We start from the raw sequence: 19,465 nt of genomic DNA on the forward strand, positions 1-19,465 counted from the left end.
TATTATTCCCAACAAAAGAACGATATTACCTATCTTCATTAAATTTGTACCTGATGTGTTTTGTTGGGAGGTGCTTGTGGGTGAGCCTGTTGTGTTACTGCCTTTTAATTGATCAAACAGAAAACATGAGTGAACGAACATGTAAGTAAAACAGCAGGTACCAAGTATTTGTATGTTTCTACAGTGACCCTATAAACAAATTCTAATACTTTTTACTGAACTCCATTCCTATTTAACACTACAATACAAAGGAACAATGATTGTCAGTGTGTGTGTGTGTGTGTGTGTGTGTGTGTGTGTGTGTGTGTGTGTGTGTGTGTGTGTGTTTCTGTGTGTGTGTAAGTGAGCAAAGCATCATTGTTATTCAGCATTGTTCTATCTATCTATCTATCTATCTATCTATCTATCTATCTATCTATCTATCTATCTATCTATCTATCTATCTATCTATCTATCTATCTATCTATCTATCTATCTATCTATCTGAACATGCTGTTTTCAATAGTTTTTTAGTGAAAATTAAAAATAAATAAATCAATGACTATTTGGCTGTGAAAAGAATAAAGAAATATATCAGCTGTAACTTTTTACACTTGAACATTAGTGTGAATGGAAACCAGTTCTAATACTTTTCAATGAATGCCAACTTATTATTCCTTATAAAATTAAGATATTACTTTTCTCTAACAAAGTTGTACCTGACGTGGTTTGGTTCTTGGAGGTACATGATAGTGAGCCTGCTGTGTTATTGGCTTTTAATAGAACAAACAGTACACATGGTTGTGTGAACATGTAGGTAACACAGCATGTACCAAATGTTTGTATGTTCTTATAGTCACACTATAAATGTGTATCACCAAACTCCATTCCAGCGCCAATAATTTGTAACAGCAGATTTCAGATTGTTTGAGTTGAATTTAGGATTGTGCTGTGTTTTTCATTTGCATATTTGGATGTGAATTATTTTTCAACTTCAGGCTGTTAAGAGGATTCCCAAAGGTTTGGTGTCAAAATTGACTCATAACTTTGGATGTTTATGTGCCTCCTTCACTTGGCATCCTCAAAGCATTATGCCACCACCACCATGCTTCAACGTCACAATTACACATTGTAGGATGGAGGTGGGTAAAAATCATGTACACTGGCTGCTCACACAACCAGAAAACATGACTTTATTGTTCGTTTTGTAATGAGTACAAAAAAATGAAAAATATTACACACTGGGTGGGCGTTAAAACAAAAAAGAGAAACATCTGCTGTAACGTATTACACTTAATGGTCAGGTGGAATGGAAAGCAATACTAATACTTATCACTAAACTTAATTTTTATTATTCCCAACAAAAGACAGATATTACCTATATTCTTCTTAGTTGTATCTGATGTGGTTTGTTGGGAGGTGCTTGCGGGTAAGCCTGCTGTGTTAGAGTCTTTTAATTGAACAAACAGAAAACATGAGTAAGCGAACATGTAGGTAATACAGCATGTACCAAATATTTATATGTTGTTATAGTAACACTATAAAACTTCACAAATTAAACACTAGGTGGTTGTTGAAACTAAAAAGAGACGTATCTGCTGTAGCGTATTAAACTTCATGTTTAGGATGGATGGAAAGCAATACTAATACTTATCACTTTATGCCATTTCTATTATTCCCAACAAAAGAACGATATTACCTATCTTCATTAAATTTGTACCTGATGTGTTTTGTTGGGAGGTGCTTGTGGGTGAGCCTGTTGTGTTACTGCCTTTTAATTGAACAAACAGAAAACATGAGTGAGCGAACATGTAAGTAAAACAGCAGGTACCAAGTATTTGTATGTTTCTACAGTGACCCTATAAACAAATTCTAATACTTTTTACTGAACTCCATTCCTATTTACACTACAATACAAAGGAACAATGATTGTCAGGTGTGTGTGTGTGTGTGTGTGTGTGTGTGTGTGTGTGTGTGTGTGTGTGTGTGTGTGTGTGTGTGTGTTTCTGTGTGTATGTGTGTAAGTGAGCAAAGCAGCATTGTTATCCAGCATTGTTCTATCTATCTATCTATCTATCTATCTATCTATCTATCTATCTATCTATCTATCTATCTATCTATCTATCTATCTATCTATCTATCTATCTATCTATCTATCTATCTATCTGAACATGCTGTTTTCAATAGTTTTGTAGTGAAAATTAAAAATAAATAAATCAATGACTATTTGGGTGTGAAAAGAATAAAGAAATATATCAGCTGTAACTTTTTACACTTGAACATTAGTGTGAATGGAAACCAGTTCTAATACTTTTCAATGAATGCCAACTTATTATTCCTTATAAAATTAAGATATTACTTTTCTCTAACAAAGTTGTACCTGATGTGGTTTGGTTCTTGGAGGTACATGATAGTGAGCCTGCTGTGTTATTGGCTTTTAATAGAACAAACAGTACACATTGTTGCGTGAACATGTAGGTAACACGGCATGTACCAAATGTTTGCATGTTCTTATAGTCACACTATAAATGTGTATCACCAAACTCCATTCCAGCGCCAATAATTTGTAACAGCAGATTTCAGATTGTTTGAGTTGAATTTAGGATTGTGCTGTGTTTTTCATTTGCATATTTGGATGTGAATTATTTTTCAACTTCAGGCTGTTAAGAGGATTCTCAAAGGTTTGGTGTCAAAATTAACTCATAACTGGGGATGTTTATGTGCCTCCTCCACTTGTCACCACCACCATGTTTCAACGTCACAATTACACATTGTAGGATGGAGGTGGGTAAAAATCATGTACACTGGCTGCTCACACAACCAGAAAACATGACTTTATTGTTCGTTTTGTAATGAGTACAAAAAAATGAAAAATATTACACACTGGGTGGGCGTTAAAACAAAAAAGAGAAATATCTGCTGTAACGTATTACACTTAATGGTCAGGTGGAATGGAAAGCAATACTAATACTTATCACTAAACTTAATTTTTATTATTCCCAACAAAAGACAGATATTACCTATATTCTTCTTAGTTGTATCTGATGTGGTTTGTTGGGAGGTGCTTGCGGGTAAGCCTGCTGTGTTAGAGTCTTTTAATTGAACAAACAGACAACATGAGTAAGCGAACATGTAGGTAATACAGCATGTACCAAATATTTATATGTTGTTATAGTAACACTATAAAACTTCACAAATTAAACACTAGGTGGTTGTTGAAACTAAAAAGAGACGTATCTGCTGTAGCGTATTAAACTTCATGTTTAGGTTGGATGGAAAGCAATACTAATACTTATCACTTTATGCCATTTCTATTATTCCCAACAAAAGAACGATATTACCTATCTTCATTAAATTTGTACCTGATGTGTTTTGTTGGGAGGTGCTTGTGGGTGAGCCTGTTGTGTAACTGCCTTTTAATTGAACAAACAGAAAACATGAGTGAGCGAACATGTAAGTAAAACAGCAGGTACCAAGTATTTGTATGTTTCTACAGTGACCCTATAAACAAATTCTAATACTTTTTACTGAACTCCATTCCTATTTACACTACAATACAAAGGAACAATGATTGTCAGGTGTGTGTGTGTGTGTGTGTGTGTGTGTGTGTGTGTGTGTGTGTGTGTGTGTGTGTGTGTGTGTTTCTGTGTGTGTTTCTGTGTGTATGTGTGTAAGTGAGCAAAGCAGCATTGTTATCCAGCATTGTTCTATCTATCTATCTATCTATCTATCTATCTATCTATCTATCTATCTATCTATCTATCTATCTATCTATCTATCTATCTATCTATCTATCTATCTATCTGAACATGCTGTTTTCAATAGTTTTGTAGTAAAAATTAAAAATAAATAAATAAATGACTATTTGGGTGTGAAAAGAATAAAGAAATATATCAGCTGTAAGATTTTACACTTGAACATTAGTGTGAATGGAAACCAGTTCTAATACTTTTCAATGAATGCCAACTTATTATTCCTTATAAAATTAAGATATTACTTTTCTCTAACAAAGTTGTACCTGATGTGGTTTGGTTCTTGGAGGTACATGATAGTGAGCCTGCTGTGTTATTGGCTTTTAATAGAACAAACAGTACACATGGTTGCGTGAACATGTAGGTAACACACCATGTACCAAATGTTTGTATGTTCTTATAGTCACACTATAAATGTGTATCACCAAACTCCATTCCAGCGCCAATAATTTGTAACAGCAGATTTCAGATTGTTTGAGTTGAATTTAGGATTGTGCTGTGTTTTTCATTTGCATATTTGGATGTGAATTATTTTTCAACCTTAGGCTGTTAAGAGGATTCCCAAAGGTTTGGTGTCAAAATTGACTCATAACTGGGGATGTTTATGTGCCTCCTCCACTTGGCAGCCTCAAAGCATTATGCCACCACCACCATGCTTCAACGTCACATTTACACATTGTAGGATGGAGGTGGGTAAAAATCATGTACACTGGCTGCTCACACAACCAGAAAACATGACTTTATTGTTAGTTTTGTAATGAGTACAAAAAAATGAAAAATATTAAACACTGGGTGGGCGTTAAAACAAAAAAGAGAAACATCTGCTGTAACGTATTACACTTAATGGTCAGGTGGAATGGAAAGCAATACTAATACTTATCACTAAACTTAATTTTTATTATTCCCAACAAAAGACAGATATTACCTATATTATTTTTAGTTGTATCTGATGTGGTTTGTTGGGAGGTGCTTGTGGGTAAGCCTGCTGTTTTAGAGTCTTTTAATTGAACAAACAGAAAACATGAGTGAGCGAACATGTAGGTAATACAGCATGTACCAAATATTTATATGTTCTTATAGTAACACTATATACACTTATCACTTAACTCCATTCCTACTTTACACTACAATACGAGGGTATAAATTATTTCTGAATATACTCCATCCATATTATGACAAACCTCATATAAATAAAGTTGAATACAATTAAATCTTTAAGGATGGTGGTTAAAAAATAGAAGAAATACAGTTATCTGGTTGCATCAATATGCACACCCCTAAACTATTTCTATTTATGAACCCCCTTTTGAAATACACCAGCAATTTGCGTTTAGAGACTCCTGATTTCACTTGGTGCAATTTTATTACACTTTCTTGCAAGTTCAGATAATTTGTAATGGTGTCTCCTGTGTAAAGCTTATTTCAGATTCTTCGAGTTGGATTTAGTGCTGGTCTTATTTTCCTTTATATATTGGAATCTATCTATCTCAACATACTGTTTTCAATTGTTTAATAAAAAACAAAATTAATGACTATTTGGACGTGAAAAGAATAAAGAAATATATCAGCTGTAAGATTTTACACTTGATCATTAGTGTGAATGGAAACCAGTTCTAATACTTTTCACTGAACACCAAACTTATTATTCCTTACAAAATTAAGATATTACTTTTCTCCAACAAACCTGTACCTGATGTGGTTTGGTTCTTGGAGGTACTTGATAATGAGCCTGCTGTGTTAATGGCTTTTAATAGAACAAACAGAACACATGGTTGCGTGAACATGTAGGTAACACGGCATATACCAACTATTTGTATGTGTCTACTATCACACTATAAAACTTCACAAATTAAACACTAGGTGGTTGTTGAAACTAAAAAGAGACGTATCTGCTGTAGCGTATTAAACTTCATGTTTAGGTTGGATGGAAAGCAATACTAATACTTATCACTTTATGCCATTTCTATTATTCCCAACAAAAGAACGATATTACCTATCTTCATTAAATTTGTACCTGATGTGTTTTGTTGGGAGGTGCTTGTGGGTGAGCCTGTTGTGTTACTGCCTTTTAATTGAACAAACAGAAAACATGAGTGAGCGAACATGTAAGTAAAACAGCAGGTACCAAGTATTTGTATGTTTCTACAGTGACCCTATAAACAAATTCTAATACTTTTTACTGAACTCCATTCCTATTTAACACTACAATACAAAGGAACAATGATTGTCAGGTGTGTGTGTGTGTGTGTGTGTGTGTGTGTGTGTGTGTGTGTGTGTGTGTGTGTGTGTGTGTGTGTGTGTGTGTGTGTGTGTTTCTGTGTGTGTGTAAGTGAGCAAAGCAGCATTGTTATCCAGCATTGTTCTATCTATCTATCTATCTATCTATCTATCTATCTATCTATCTATCTATCTATCTATCTATCTATCTATCTATCTATCTATCTGAACATGCTGTTTTCAATAGTTTTGTAGTGAAAATTAAAAATAAATAAATCAATGACTATTTGGGTGTGAAAAGAATAAAGAAATATATCAGCTGTACCTTTTTACACTTGAACATTAGTGTGAATGGAAACCAGTTCTAATACTTTTCAATGAATGCCAACTTATTATTCCTTATAAAATTGAGATATTACTTTTCTCTAACAAAGTTGTACCTGATGTGGTTTGGTTCTTGGAGGTACATGATAGTGAGCCTGCTGTGTTATTGGCTTTTAATAGAACAAACAGTACACATTGTTGCGTGAACATGTAGGTAACACGGCATGTACCAAATGTTTGTATGTTCTTATAGTCACACTATAAATGTGTATCACCAAACTCCATTCCAGCGCCAATAATTTGTAACAGCAGATTTCAGATTGTTTGAGTTGAATTTAGGATTGTGCTGTGTTTTTCATTTGCATATTTGGATGTGAATTATTTTTCAACTTCAGGCTGTTAAGAGGATTCTCAAAGGTTTGGTGTCAAAATTAACTCATAACTGGGGATGTTTATGTGCCTCCTCCACTTGCCACCACCACCATGTTTCAACGTCACAATTACACATTGTAGGATGGAGGTGGGTAAAAATCATGTACACTGGCTGCTCACACAACCAGAAAACATGACTTTATTGTTCGTTTTGTAATGAGTACAAAAAAATGAAAAATATTAAACACTGGGTGGGCGTTAAAACAAAAAAGAGAAATATCTGCTGTAACGTATTACACTTAATGGTCAGGTGGAATGGAAAGCAATACTAATACTTATCACTAAACTTAATTTTTATTATTCCCAACAAAAGACAGATATTACCTATATTCTTCTTAGTTGTATCTGATGTGGTTTGTTGGGAGGTGCTTGCGGGTAAGCCTGCTGTGTTAGAGTCTTTTAATTGAACAAACAGAAAACATAAGTGAGCGAACATGTAGGTAATACAGCATGTACCAAATATTTATATGTTCTTATAGTAACACTATATACACTTATCACTAAACTCCATTCCTACTTTACACTACAATACGAGGGTATAAATTATTTCTGAATATACTCCATCCATATTATGACAAACCTCATATAAATAAAGTTGAATACAATTAAATCTTTAAGGATGGTGGTTAAAAAATAGAAGAAATACAGTTATCTGGTTGCATAAATATGCACACCCCTAAACTATTTCTATTTATGAACCCCCTTTTGAAATACACCAGCAATTTGCGTTTAGAGACTCCTGATTTCACTTGGTGCAATTTTATTACACTTTCTTGCAAGTTCAGATAATTTGTAATGGTGTCTCCTGTGTTAAGCTTATTTCAGATTCTTCGAGTTGGATTTAGCGCTGGTCTTATTTTCCTTTATATATTGGAATCTATCTATCTCAACATACTGTTTTCAATTGTTTAATAAAAAACAAAATTAATGACTATTTGGACGTGAAAAGAATAAAGAAATATGTCAGCTGTAAGATTTTACACTTGATCATTAGTGTGAATGGAAACCAGTTCTAATACTTTTCACTGAACACCAAACTTATTATTCCTTACAAAATTAAGATATTACTTTTCTCCAACAAACCTGTACCTGATGTGGTTTGGTTCTTGGAGGTACTTGATAATGAGCCTGCTGTGTTAATGGCTTTTAATAGAACAAACAGAACACATGGTTGCGTGAACATGTAGGTAACACGGCATATACCAACCATTTGTATGTGTCTACTATCACACTATAAAACTTCACAAATTAAACACTAGGTGGTTGTTGAAACTAAAAAGAGACGTATCTGCTGTAGCGTATTAAACTTCATGTTTAGGTTGGATGGAAAGCAATACTAATACTTATCACTTTATGCCATTTCTATTATTCCCAACAAAAGAACGATATTACCTATCTTCATTAAATTTGTACCTGATGTGTTTTGTTGGGAGGTGCTTGTGGGTGAGCCTGTTGTGTTACTGCCTTTTAATTGAACAAACAGAAAACATGAGTGAACGAACATGTAAGTAAAACAGCAGGTACCAAGTATTTGTATGTTTCTACAGTGACCCTATAAACAAATTCTAATACTTTTTACTGAACTCCATTCCTATTTAACACTACAATACAAAGGAACAATGATTGTCAGTGTGTGTGTGTGTGTGTGTGTGTGTGTGTGTGTGTGTGTGTGTGTGTGTGTGTGTGTGTGTGTTTCTGTGTGTGTGTAAGTGAGCAAAGCATCATTGTTATTCAGCATTGTTCTATCTATCTATCTATCTATCTATCTATCTATCTATCTATCTATCTATCTATCTATCTATCTATCTATCTATCTATCTATCTATCTACCTATCTATCTATCTATCTATCTGAACATGCTGTTTTCAATAGTTTTTTAGTGAAAATTAAAAATAAATAAATCAATGACTATTTGGGTGTGAAAAGAATAAAGAAATATATCAGCTGTAACTTTTTACACTTGAACATTAGTGTGAATGGAAACCAGTTCTAATACTTTTCAATGAATGCCAACTTATTATTCCTTATAAAATTAAGATATTACTTTTCTCTAACAAAGTTGTACCTGACGTGGTTTGGTTCTTGGAGGTACATGATAGTGAGCCTGCTGTGTTATTGGCTTTTAATAGAACAAACAGTACACATGGTTGTGTGAACATGTAGGTAACACGGCATGTACCAAATGTTTGTATGTTCTTATAGTCACACTATAAATGTGTATCACCAAACTCCATTCCAGCGCCAATAATTTGTAACAGCAGATTTCAGATTGTTTGAGTTGAATTTAGGATTGTGCTGTGTTTTTCATTTGCATATTTGGATGTGAATTATTTTTCAACTTCAGGCTGTTAAGAGGATTCCCAAAGGTTTGGTGTCAAAATTGACTCATAACTTTGGATGTTTATGTGCCTCCTTCACTTGGCATCCTCAAAGCATTATGCCACCACCACCATGCTTCAACGTCACAATTACACATTGTAGGATGGAGGTGGGTAAAAATCATGTACACTGGCTGCTCACACAACCAGAAAACATGACTTTATTGTTCGTTTTGTAATGAGTACAAAAAAATGAAAAATATTACACACTGGGTGGGCGTTAAAACAAAAAAGAGAAACATCTGCTGTAACGTATTACACTTAATGGTCAGGTGGAATGGAAAGCAATACTAATACTTATCACTAAACTTAATTTTTATTATTCCCAACAAAAGACAGATATTACCTATATTATTCTTAGTTGTATCTGATGTGGTTTGTTGGGAGGTGCTTGCGGGTAAGCCTGCTGTGTTAGAGTCTTTTAATTGAACAAACAGAAAACATGAGTGAGCGAACATGTAGGTAATACAGCATGTACCAAATATTTATATGTTGTTATAGTAACACTATAAAACTTCACAAATTAAACACTAGGTGGTTGTTGAAACTAAAAAGAGACGTATCTGCTGTAGCGTATTAAACTTCATGTTTAGGTTGGATGGAAAGCAATACTAATACTTATCACTTTATGCCATTTCTATTATTCCCAACAAAAGAACGATATTACCTATCTTCATTAAATTTGTACCTGATGTGTTTTGTTGGGAGGTGCTTGTGGGTGAGCCTGTTGTGTTACTGCCTTTTAATTGAACAAACAGAAAACATGAGTGAGCGAACATGTAAGTAAAACAGCAGGTACCAAGTATTTGTATGTTTCTACAGTGACCCTATAAACAAATTCTAATACTTTTTACTGAACTCCATTCCTATTTAACACTACAATACAAAGGAACAATGATTGTCAGGTGTGTGTGTGTGTGTGTGTGTGTGTGTGTGTGTGTGTGTGTGTGTGTGTGTGTGTGTGTGTGTGTGTGTGTGTGTGTTTCTGTGTGTATGTGTGTAAGTGAGCAAAGCAGCATTGTTATCCAGCATTGTTCTATCTATCTATCTATCTATCTATCTATCTATCTATCTATCTATCTATCTATCTATCTATCTATCTATCTATCTATCTATCTATCTATCTATCTATCTATCTATCTATCTATCTATCTATCTATCTGAACATGCTGTTTTCAATAGTTTTTTAGTGAAAATTAAAAATAAATAAATCAATGACTATTTGGGTGTGAAAAGAATAAAGAAATATATCAGCTGTAACTTTTTACACTTGAACATTAGTGTGAATGGAAACCAGTTCTAATACTTTTCAATGAATGCCAACTTATTATTCCTTATAAAATTAAGATATTACTTTTCTCTAACAAAGTTGTACCTGATGTGGTTTGGTTCTTGGAGGTACATGATAGTGAGCCTGCTGTGTTATTGGCTTTTAATAGAACAAACAGTACACATGGTTGCGTGAACATGTAGGTAACACAGCATGTACCAAATGTTTGTATGTTCTTATAGTCACACTATAAATGTGTATCACCAAACTCCATTCCAGCGCCAATAATTTGTAACAGCAGATTTCAGATTGTTTGAGTTGAATTTAGGATTGTGCTGTGTTTTTCATTTGCATATTTGGATGTGAATTATTTTTCAACTTCAGGCTGTTAAGAGGATTCCCAAAGGTTTGGTGTCAAAATTGACTCATAACTTTGGATGTTTATGTGCCTCCTTCACTTGGCATCCTCAAAGCATTATGCCACCACCACCATGCTTCAACGTCACAATTACACATTGTAGGATGGAGGTGGGTAAAAATCATGTACACTGGCTGCTCACACAACCAGAAAACATGACTTTATTGTTCGTTTTGTAATGAGTACAAAAAAATGAAAAATATTACACACTGGGTGGGCGTTAAAACAAAAAAGAGAAATATCTGCTGTAACGTATTACACTTAATGGTCAGGTGGAATGGAAAGCAATACTAATACTTATCACTAAACTTAATTTTTATTATTCCCAACAAAAGACAGATATTACCTATATTATTCTTAGTTGTATCTGATGTGGTTTGTTGGGAGGTGCTTGCGGGTAAGCCTGCTGTGTTAGAGTCTTTTAATTGAACAAACAGAAAACATGAGTAAGCGAACATGTAGGTAATACAGCATGTACCAAATATTTATATGTTGTTATAGTAACACTATAAAACTTCACAAATTAAACACTAGGTGGTTGTTGAAACTAAAAAGAGACGTATCTGCTGTAGCGTATTAAACTTCATGTTTAGGATGGATGGAAAGCAATACTAATACTTATCACTTTATGCCATTTCTATTATTCCCAACAAAAGAACGATATTACCTATCTTCATTAAATTTGTACCTGATGTGTTTTGTTGGGAGGTGCTTGTGGGTGAGCCTGTTGTGTTACTGCCTTTTAATTGAACAAACAGAAAACATGAGTGAGCGAACATGTAAGTAAAACAGCAGGTACCAAGTATTTGTATGTTTCTACAGTGACCCTATAAACAAATTCTAATACTTTTTACTGAACTCCATTCCTATTTACACTACAATACAAAGGAACAATGATTGTCAGGTGTGTGTGTGTGTGTGTGTGTGTGTGTGTGTGTGTGTGTGTGTGTGTGTGTGTGTGTGTGTGTGGATGTTTATGTGCCTCCTCCACTTGTCACCACCACCATGTTTCAACGTCACAATTACACATTGTAGGATGGAGGTGGGTAAAAATCATGTACACTGGCTGCTCACACAACCAGAAAACATGACTTTATTGTTCGTTTTGTAATGAGTACAAAAAAATGAAAAATATTAAACACTGGGTGGGCGTTAAAACAAAAAAGAGAAATATCTGCTGTAACGTATTACACTTAATGGTCAGGTGGAATGGAAAGCAATACTAATACTTATCACTAAACTTAATTTTTATTATTCCCAACAAAAGACAGATATTACCTATATTCTTCTTAGTTGTATCTGATGTGGTTTGTTGGGAGGTGCTTGCGGGTAAGCCTGCTGTGTTAGAGTCTTTTAATTGAACAAACAGACAACATGAGTGAGCGAACATGTAGGTAATACAGCATGTACCAAATATTTATATGTTCTTATAGTAACACTATATACACTTATCACTAAACTCCATTCCTACTTTACACTACAATACGAGGGTATAAATTATTTCTGAATATACTCCATCCATATTATGACAAACCTCATATAAATAAAGTTGAATACAATTAAATCTTTAAGGATGGTGGTTAAAAAATAGAAGAAATACAGTTATCTGGTTGCATCAATATGCACACCCCTAAACTATTTCTATTTATGAACCCCCTTTTGAAATACACCAGCAATTTGCGTTTAGAGACTCCTGATTTCACTTGGTGCAATTTTATTACACTTTCTTGCAAGTTCAGATAATTTGTAATGGTGTCTCCTGTGTAAAGCTTATTTCAGATTCTTCGAGTTGGATTTAGCGCTGGTCTTATTTTCCTTTATATATTGGAATCTATCTATCTCAACATACTGTTTTCAATTGTTTAATAAAAAAATAAATAAATGACTATTTGGACGTGAAAAGAATAAAGAAATATATCAGCTGTAAGATTTTACACTTGATCATTAGTGTGAATGGAAACCAGTTCTAATACTTTTCACTGAACACCAAACTTATTATTCCTTACAAAATTAAGATATTACTTTTCTCCAACAAACTTGTACCTGATGTGGTTTGGTTCTTGGAGGTACTTGATAATGAGCCTGCTGTGTTAATGGCTTTTAATAGAACAAACAGAACACATGGTTGCGTGAACATGTAGGTAACACGGCATATACCAACTATTTGTATGTGTCTACTATCACACTATAAAACTTCACAAATTAAACACTAGGTGGTTGTTGAAACTAAAAAGAGACGTATCTGCTGTAGCGTATTAAACTTCATGTTTAGGTTGGATGGAAAGCAATACTAATACTTATCACTTTATGCCATTTCTATTATTCCCAACAAAAGAACGATATTACCTATCTTCATTAAATTTGTACCTGATGTGTTTTGTTGGGAGGTGCTTGTGGGTGAGCCTGTTGTGTTACTGCCTTTTAATTGAACAAACAGAAAACATGAGTGAGCGAACATGTAAGTAAAACAGCAGGTACCAAGTATTTGTATGTTTCTACAGTGACCCTATAAACAAATTCTAATACTTTTTACTGAACTCCATTCCTATTTAACACTACAATACAAAGGAACAATGATTATCAGTGTGTGTGTGTGTGTGTGTGTGTGTGTGTGTGTGTGTGTGTGTGTGTGTGTGTGTGTGTGTGTGTGTGTGTGTGTGTGTGTGTGTTTCTGTGTGTGTGTAAGTGAGCAAAGCATCATTGTTATTCAGCATTGTTCTATCTATCTATCTATCTATCTATCTATCTATCTATCTATCTATCTATCTATCTATCTATCTATCTATCTATCTATCTATCTATCTATCTATCTATCTATCTATCTATCTGAACATGCTGTTTTCAATAGTTTTTTAGTGAAAATTAAAAATAAATAAATAAATGACTATTTGGGTGTGAAAAGAATAAAGAAATATATCAGCTGTAACTTTTTACACTTGAACATTAGTGTGAATGGAAACCAGTTCTAATACTTTTCAATGAATGCCAACTTATTATTCCTTATAAAATTAAGATATTACTTTTCTCTAACAAAGTTGTACCTGATGTGGTTTGGTTTTTGGAGGTACATGATAGTGAGCCTGCTGTGTTATTGGCTTTTAATAGAACAAACAGTACACATGGTTGTGTGAACATGTAGGTAACACGGATTGTACCAAATGTTTGTATGTTCTTATAGTCACACTATAAATGTGTATCACCAAACTCCATTCCAGCGCCAATAATTTGTAACAGCAGATTTCAGATTGTTTGAGTTGAATTTAGGATTGTGCTGTGTTTTTCATTTGCATATTTGGATGTGAATTATTTTTCAACTTCAGGCTGTTAAGAGGATTCTCAAAGGTTTGGTGTCAAAATTGACTAATAACTTTGGATGTTTATGTGCCTCCTTCACTTGGCATCCTCAAAGCATTATGCCACCACCACCATGCTTCAACGTCACAATTACACATTGTAGGATGGAGGTGGGTAAAAATCATGTACACTGGCTGCTCACACAACCAGAAAACATGACTTTATTGTTCGTTTTGTAATGAGTACAAAAAAATGAAAAATATTACACACTGGGTGGGCGTTAAAACAAAAAAGAGAAATATCTGCTGTAACGTATTACACTTAATGGTCAGGTGGAATGGAAAGCAATACTAATACTTATCACTAAACTTAATTTTTATTATTCCCAACAAAAGACAGATATTACCTATATTCTTCTTAGTTGTATCTGATGTGGTTTGTTGGGAGGTGCTTGCGGGTAAGCCTGCTGTGTTAGAGTCTTTTAATTGAACAAACAGACAACATGAGTAAGCGAACATGTAGGTAATACAGCATGTACCAAATATTTATATGTTGTTATAGTAACACTATAAAACTTCACAAATTAAACACTAGGTGGTTGTTGAAACTAAAAAGAGACGTATCTGCTGTAGCGTATTAAACTTCATGTTTAGGTTGGATGGAAAGCAATACTAATACTTATCACTTTATGCCATTTCTATTATTCCCAACAAAAGAACGATATTACCTATCTTCATTAAATTTGTACCTGATGTGTTTTGTTGGGAGGTGCTTGTGGGTGAGCCTGTTGTGTAACTGCCTTTTAATTGAACAAACAGAAAACATGAGTGAGCGAACATGTAAGTAAAACAGCAGGTACCAAGTATTTGTATGTTTCTACAGTGACCCTATAAACAAATTCTAATACTTTTTACTGAACTCCATTCCTATTTAACACTACAATACAAAGGAACAATGATTGTCAGGTGTGTGTGTGTGTGTGTGTGTGTGTGTGTGTGTGTGTGTGTGTGTGTGTGTGTGTGTGTGTGTGTGTGTGTGTGTGTTTCTGTGTGTATGTGTGTAAGTGAGCAAAGCAGCATTGTTATCCAGCATTGTTCTATCTATCTATCTATCTATCTATCTATCTATCTATCTATCTATCTATCTATCTATCTATCTATCTATCTATCTATCTATCTATCTATCTATCTATCTGAACATGCTGTTTTCAATAGTTTTGTAGTAAAAATTAAAAATAAATAAATAAATGACTATTTGGGTGTGAAAAGAATAAAGAAATATATCAGCTGTAAGATTTTACACTTGAACATTAGTGTGAATGGAAACCAGTTCTAATACTTTTCAATGAATGCCAACTTATTATTCCTTATAAAATTAAGATATTACTTTTCTCTAACAAAGTTGTACCTGATGTGGTTTGGTTCTTGGAGGTACATGATAGTGAGCCTGCTGTGTTATTGGCTTTTAATAGAACAAACAGTACACATGGTTGCGTGAACATGTAGGTAACACGGCATGTACCAAATGTTTGTATGTTCTTATAGTCACACTATAAATGTGTATCACCAAACTCCATTCCAGCGCCAATAATTTGTAACAGCAGATTTCAGATTGTTTGAGTTGAATTTAGGATTGTGCTGTGTTTTTCATTTGCATATTTGGATGTGAATTATTTTTCAACCTTAGGCTGTTAAGAGGATTCCCAAAGGTTTGGTGTCAAAATTGACTCATAACTGGGGATGTTTATGTGCCTCCTCCACTTGGCAGCCTCAAAGCATTATGCCACCACCACCATGCTTCAACGTCACAATTACACATTGTAGGATGGAGGTGGGTAAAAATCATGTACACTGGCTGCTTACACAACCAGAAAACATGACTTTATTGTTAGTTTTGTAATGAGTACAAAAAAATGAAAAATATTAAACACTGGGTGGGCGTTAAAACAAAAAAGAGAAACATCTGCTGTAACGTATTACACTTAATGGTCAGGTGGAATGGAAAGCAATACTAATACTTATCACTAAACTTAATTTTTATTATTCCCAACAAAAGACAGATATTACCTATATTATTCTTAGTTGTATCTGATGTGGTTTGTTGGGAGGTGCTTGCGGGTAAGCCTGCTGTGTTAGAGTCTTTTAATTGAACAAACAGAAAACATGAGTGAGCGAACATGTAGGTAATACAGCATGTACCAAATATTTATATGTTCTTATAGTAACACTATATACACTTATCACTTAACTCCATTCCTACTTTACACTACAATACGAGGGTATAAATTATTTCTGAATATACTCCATCCATATTATGACAAACCTCATATAAATAAAGTTGAATACAATTAAATCTTTAAGGATGGTGGTTAAAAAATAGAAGAAATACAGTTATCTGGTTGCATAAATATGCACACCCCTAAACTATTTCTATTTATGAACCCCCTTTTGAAATACACCAGCAATTTGCGTTTAGAGACTCCTGATTTCACTTGGTGCAATTTTATTACACTTTCTTGCAAGTTCAGATAATTTGTAATGGTGTCTCCTGTGTTAAGCTTATTTCAGATTCTTCGAGTTGGATTTAGCGCTGGTCTTATTTTCCATTATATATTGGAATCTATCTATCTCAACATACTGTTTTCAATTGTTTAATGAAAAACAAAATTAATGACTATTTGGACGTGAAAAGAATAAAGAAATATATCAGCTGTAAGATTTTACACTTGAACATTAGTGTGAATGGAAACCAGTTCTAATACTTTTCACTGAACACCAAACTTATTATTCCTTACAAAATTAAGATATTACTTTTCTCCAACAAACTTGTACCTGATGTGGTTTGGTTCTTGGAGGTACTTGATAATGAGCCTGCTGTGTTAATGGCTTTTAATAGAACAAACAGAACACATGGTTGCGTGAACATGTAGGTAACACGGCATATACCAACCATTTGTATGTGTCTACTATCACACTATAAAACTTCACAAATTAAACACTAGGTGGTTGTTGAAACTAAAAAGAGACGTATCTGCTGTAGCGTATTAAACTTCATGTTTAGGTTGGATGGAAAGCAATACTAATACTTATCACTTTATGCCATTTCTATTATTCCCAACAAAAGAACGATATTACCTATCTTCATTAAATTTGTACCTGATGTGTTTTGTTGGGAGGTGCTTGTGGGTGAGCCTGTTGTGTAACTGCCTTTTAATTGAACAAACAGAAAACATGAGTGAACGAACATGTAAGTAAAACAGCAGGTACCAAGTATTTGTATGTTTCTACAGTGACCCTATAAACAAATTCTAATACTTTTTACTGAACTACAATTCCTATTTACACTACAATACAAAGGAACAATGATTGTCAGTGTGTGTGTGTGTGTGTGTGTGTGTGTGTGTGTGTGTGTGTGTGTGTGTGTGTGTGTGTGTGTGTGTGTGTGTGTGTTTCTGTGTGTGTGTAAGTGAGCAAAGCAGCATTGTTATTCAGCATTGTTCTATCTATCTATCTATCTATCTATCTATCTATCTATCTATCTATCTATCTATCTATCTATCTATCTATCTATCTATCTATCTATCTATCTATCTATCTATCTATCTATCTGAACATGCTGTTTTCAATAGTTTTGTAGTGAAAATTAAAAATAAATAAATCAATGACTATTTGGGTGTGAAAAGAATAAAGAAATATATCAGCTGTAACTTTTTACACTTGAACATTAGTGTGAATGGAAACCAGTTCTAATACTTTTCAATGAATGCCAACTTATTATTCCTTATAAAATTAAGATATTACTTTTCTCTAACAAAGTTGTACCTGATGTGGTTTGGTTCTTGGAGGTACATGATAGTGAGCCTGCTGTGTTATTGGCTTTTAATAGAACAAACAGTACACATGGTTGTGTGAACATGTAGGTAACACACCATGTACCAAATGTTTGTATGTTCTTATAGTCACACTATAATTGTGTATCACCAAACTCCATTCCAGCGCCAATAATTTGTAACAGCAGATTTCAGATTGTTTGAGTTGAATTTAGGATTGTGCTGTGTTTTTCATTTGCATATTTGGATGTGAATTATTTTTCAACTTCAGGCTGTTAAGAGGATTCTCAAAGGTTTGGTGTCAAAATTAACTCATAACTGGGGATGTTTATGTGCCTCCTCCACTTGCCACCACCACCATGTTTCAACGTCACAATTACACATTGTAGGATGGAGGTGGGTAAAAATCATGTACACTGGCTGCTCACACAACCAGAAAACATGACTTTATTGTTCGTTTTGTAATGAGTACAAAAAAATGAAAAATATTAAACACTGGGTGGGCGTTAAAACAAAAAAGAGAAATATCTGCTGTAACGTATTACACTTGATGGTCAGGTGGAATGGAAAGCAATACTAATACTTATCACTAAACTGAATTTTTATTATTCCCAACAAAAGACAGATATTACCTATATTCTTCTTAGTTGTATCTGATGTGGTTTGTTGGGAGGTGCTTGCGGGTAAGCCTGCTGTGTTAGAGTCTTTTAATTGAACAAACAGAAAACATAAGTGAGCGAACATGTAGGTAATACAGCATGTACCAAATATTTATTTGTTCTTATAGTAACACTATATACACTTATCACTAAACTCCATTCCTACTTTACACTACAATACGAGGGTATAAATTATTTCTGAATATACTCCATCCATATTATGACAAACCTCATATAAATAAAGTTGAATACAATTAAATCTTTAAGGATGGTGGTTAAAAAATAGAAGAAATACAGTTATCTGGTTGCATAAATATGCACACCCCTAAACTATTTCTATTTATGAACCCCCTTTTGAAATACACCACCAATTTGCGTTTAGAGACTCCTGATTTCACTTGGTGCAATTTTATTACACTTTCTTGCAAGTTCAGATAATTTGTAATGGTGTCTCCTGTGTTAAGCTTATTTCAGATTCTTCGAGTTGGATTTAGCAATGGTCTTATTTTCCTTTATATATTGGAATCTATCTATCTCAACATACTGTTTTCAATTGTTTAAAAAAAAACAAAATTAATGACTATTTGGACGTGAAAAATATAAAGAAATATATCAGCTGTAAGATTTTACACTTGATCATTAGTGTGAATGGAAACCAGTTCTAATACTTTTCACTGAACACCAAACTTATTATTCCTTACAAAATTAAGATATTACTTTTCTCCAACAAACCTGTACCTGATGTGGTTTGGTTCTTGGAGGTACTTGATAATGAGCCTGCTGTGTTAATGGCTTTTAATAGAACAAACAGAACACATGGTTGCGTGAACATGTAGGTAACACGGCATATACCAACTATTTGTATGTGTCTACTATCACACTATAAAACTTCACAAATTAAACACTAGGTGGT

General features: G+C 33.8%; 2 protein-coding genes across 7 annotated transcripts in view; both read right to left on the reverse strand.

The window, feature by feature from the left end:
* The window catches only part of ptprc (protein tyrosine phosphatase receptor type C), a 70,954-nt gene that overhangs the window by 36,770 nt on the left and 14,719 nt on the right, over positions 1-19,465 (reverse strand). The gene's annotated exons all lie outside the window — the stretch shown is intronic.
* Positions 542-17,038, reverse strand: LOC310736158 (uncharacterized protein; the record flags this gene model as incomplete). The annotated part of the gene is made up of 12 exons (XM_083559539.1): positions 16,896-17,038; positions 13,138-13,188; positions 12,814-12,867; positions 11,459-11,509; positions 10,458-10,511; positions 8,118-8,168; positions 7,794-7,847; positions 5,746-5,796; positions 5,422-5,475; positions 1,700-1,750; positions 699-752; positions 542-549 (listed from the first exon to the last, which is right to left on the reverse strand). Exons 1-12 carry the CDS (start codon positions 17,014-17,016, stop codon positions 542-544), a joined length of 654 nt encoding a protein of 217 aa, XP_083415665.1. The 5' UTR covers positions 17,017-17,038.

The sequence above is a fragment of the Silurus aristotelis genome, assembly GCF_946808225.1.
Source record: "Silurus aristotelis genome assembly, chromosome: 13".
In the NCBI taxonomy this organism is placed as follows: Eukaryota; Metazoa; Chordata; class Actinopteri; order Siluriformes; family Siluridae; genus Silurus; species Silurus aristotelis.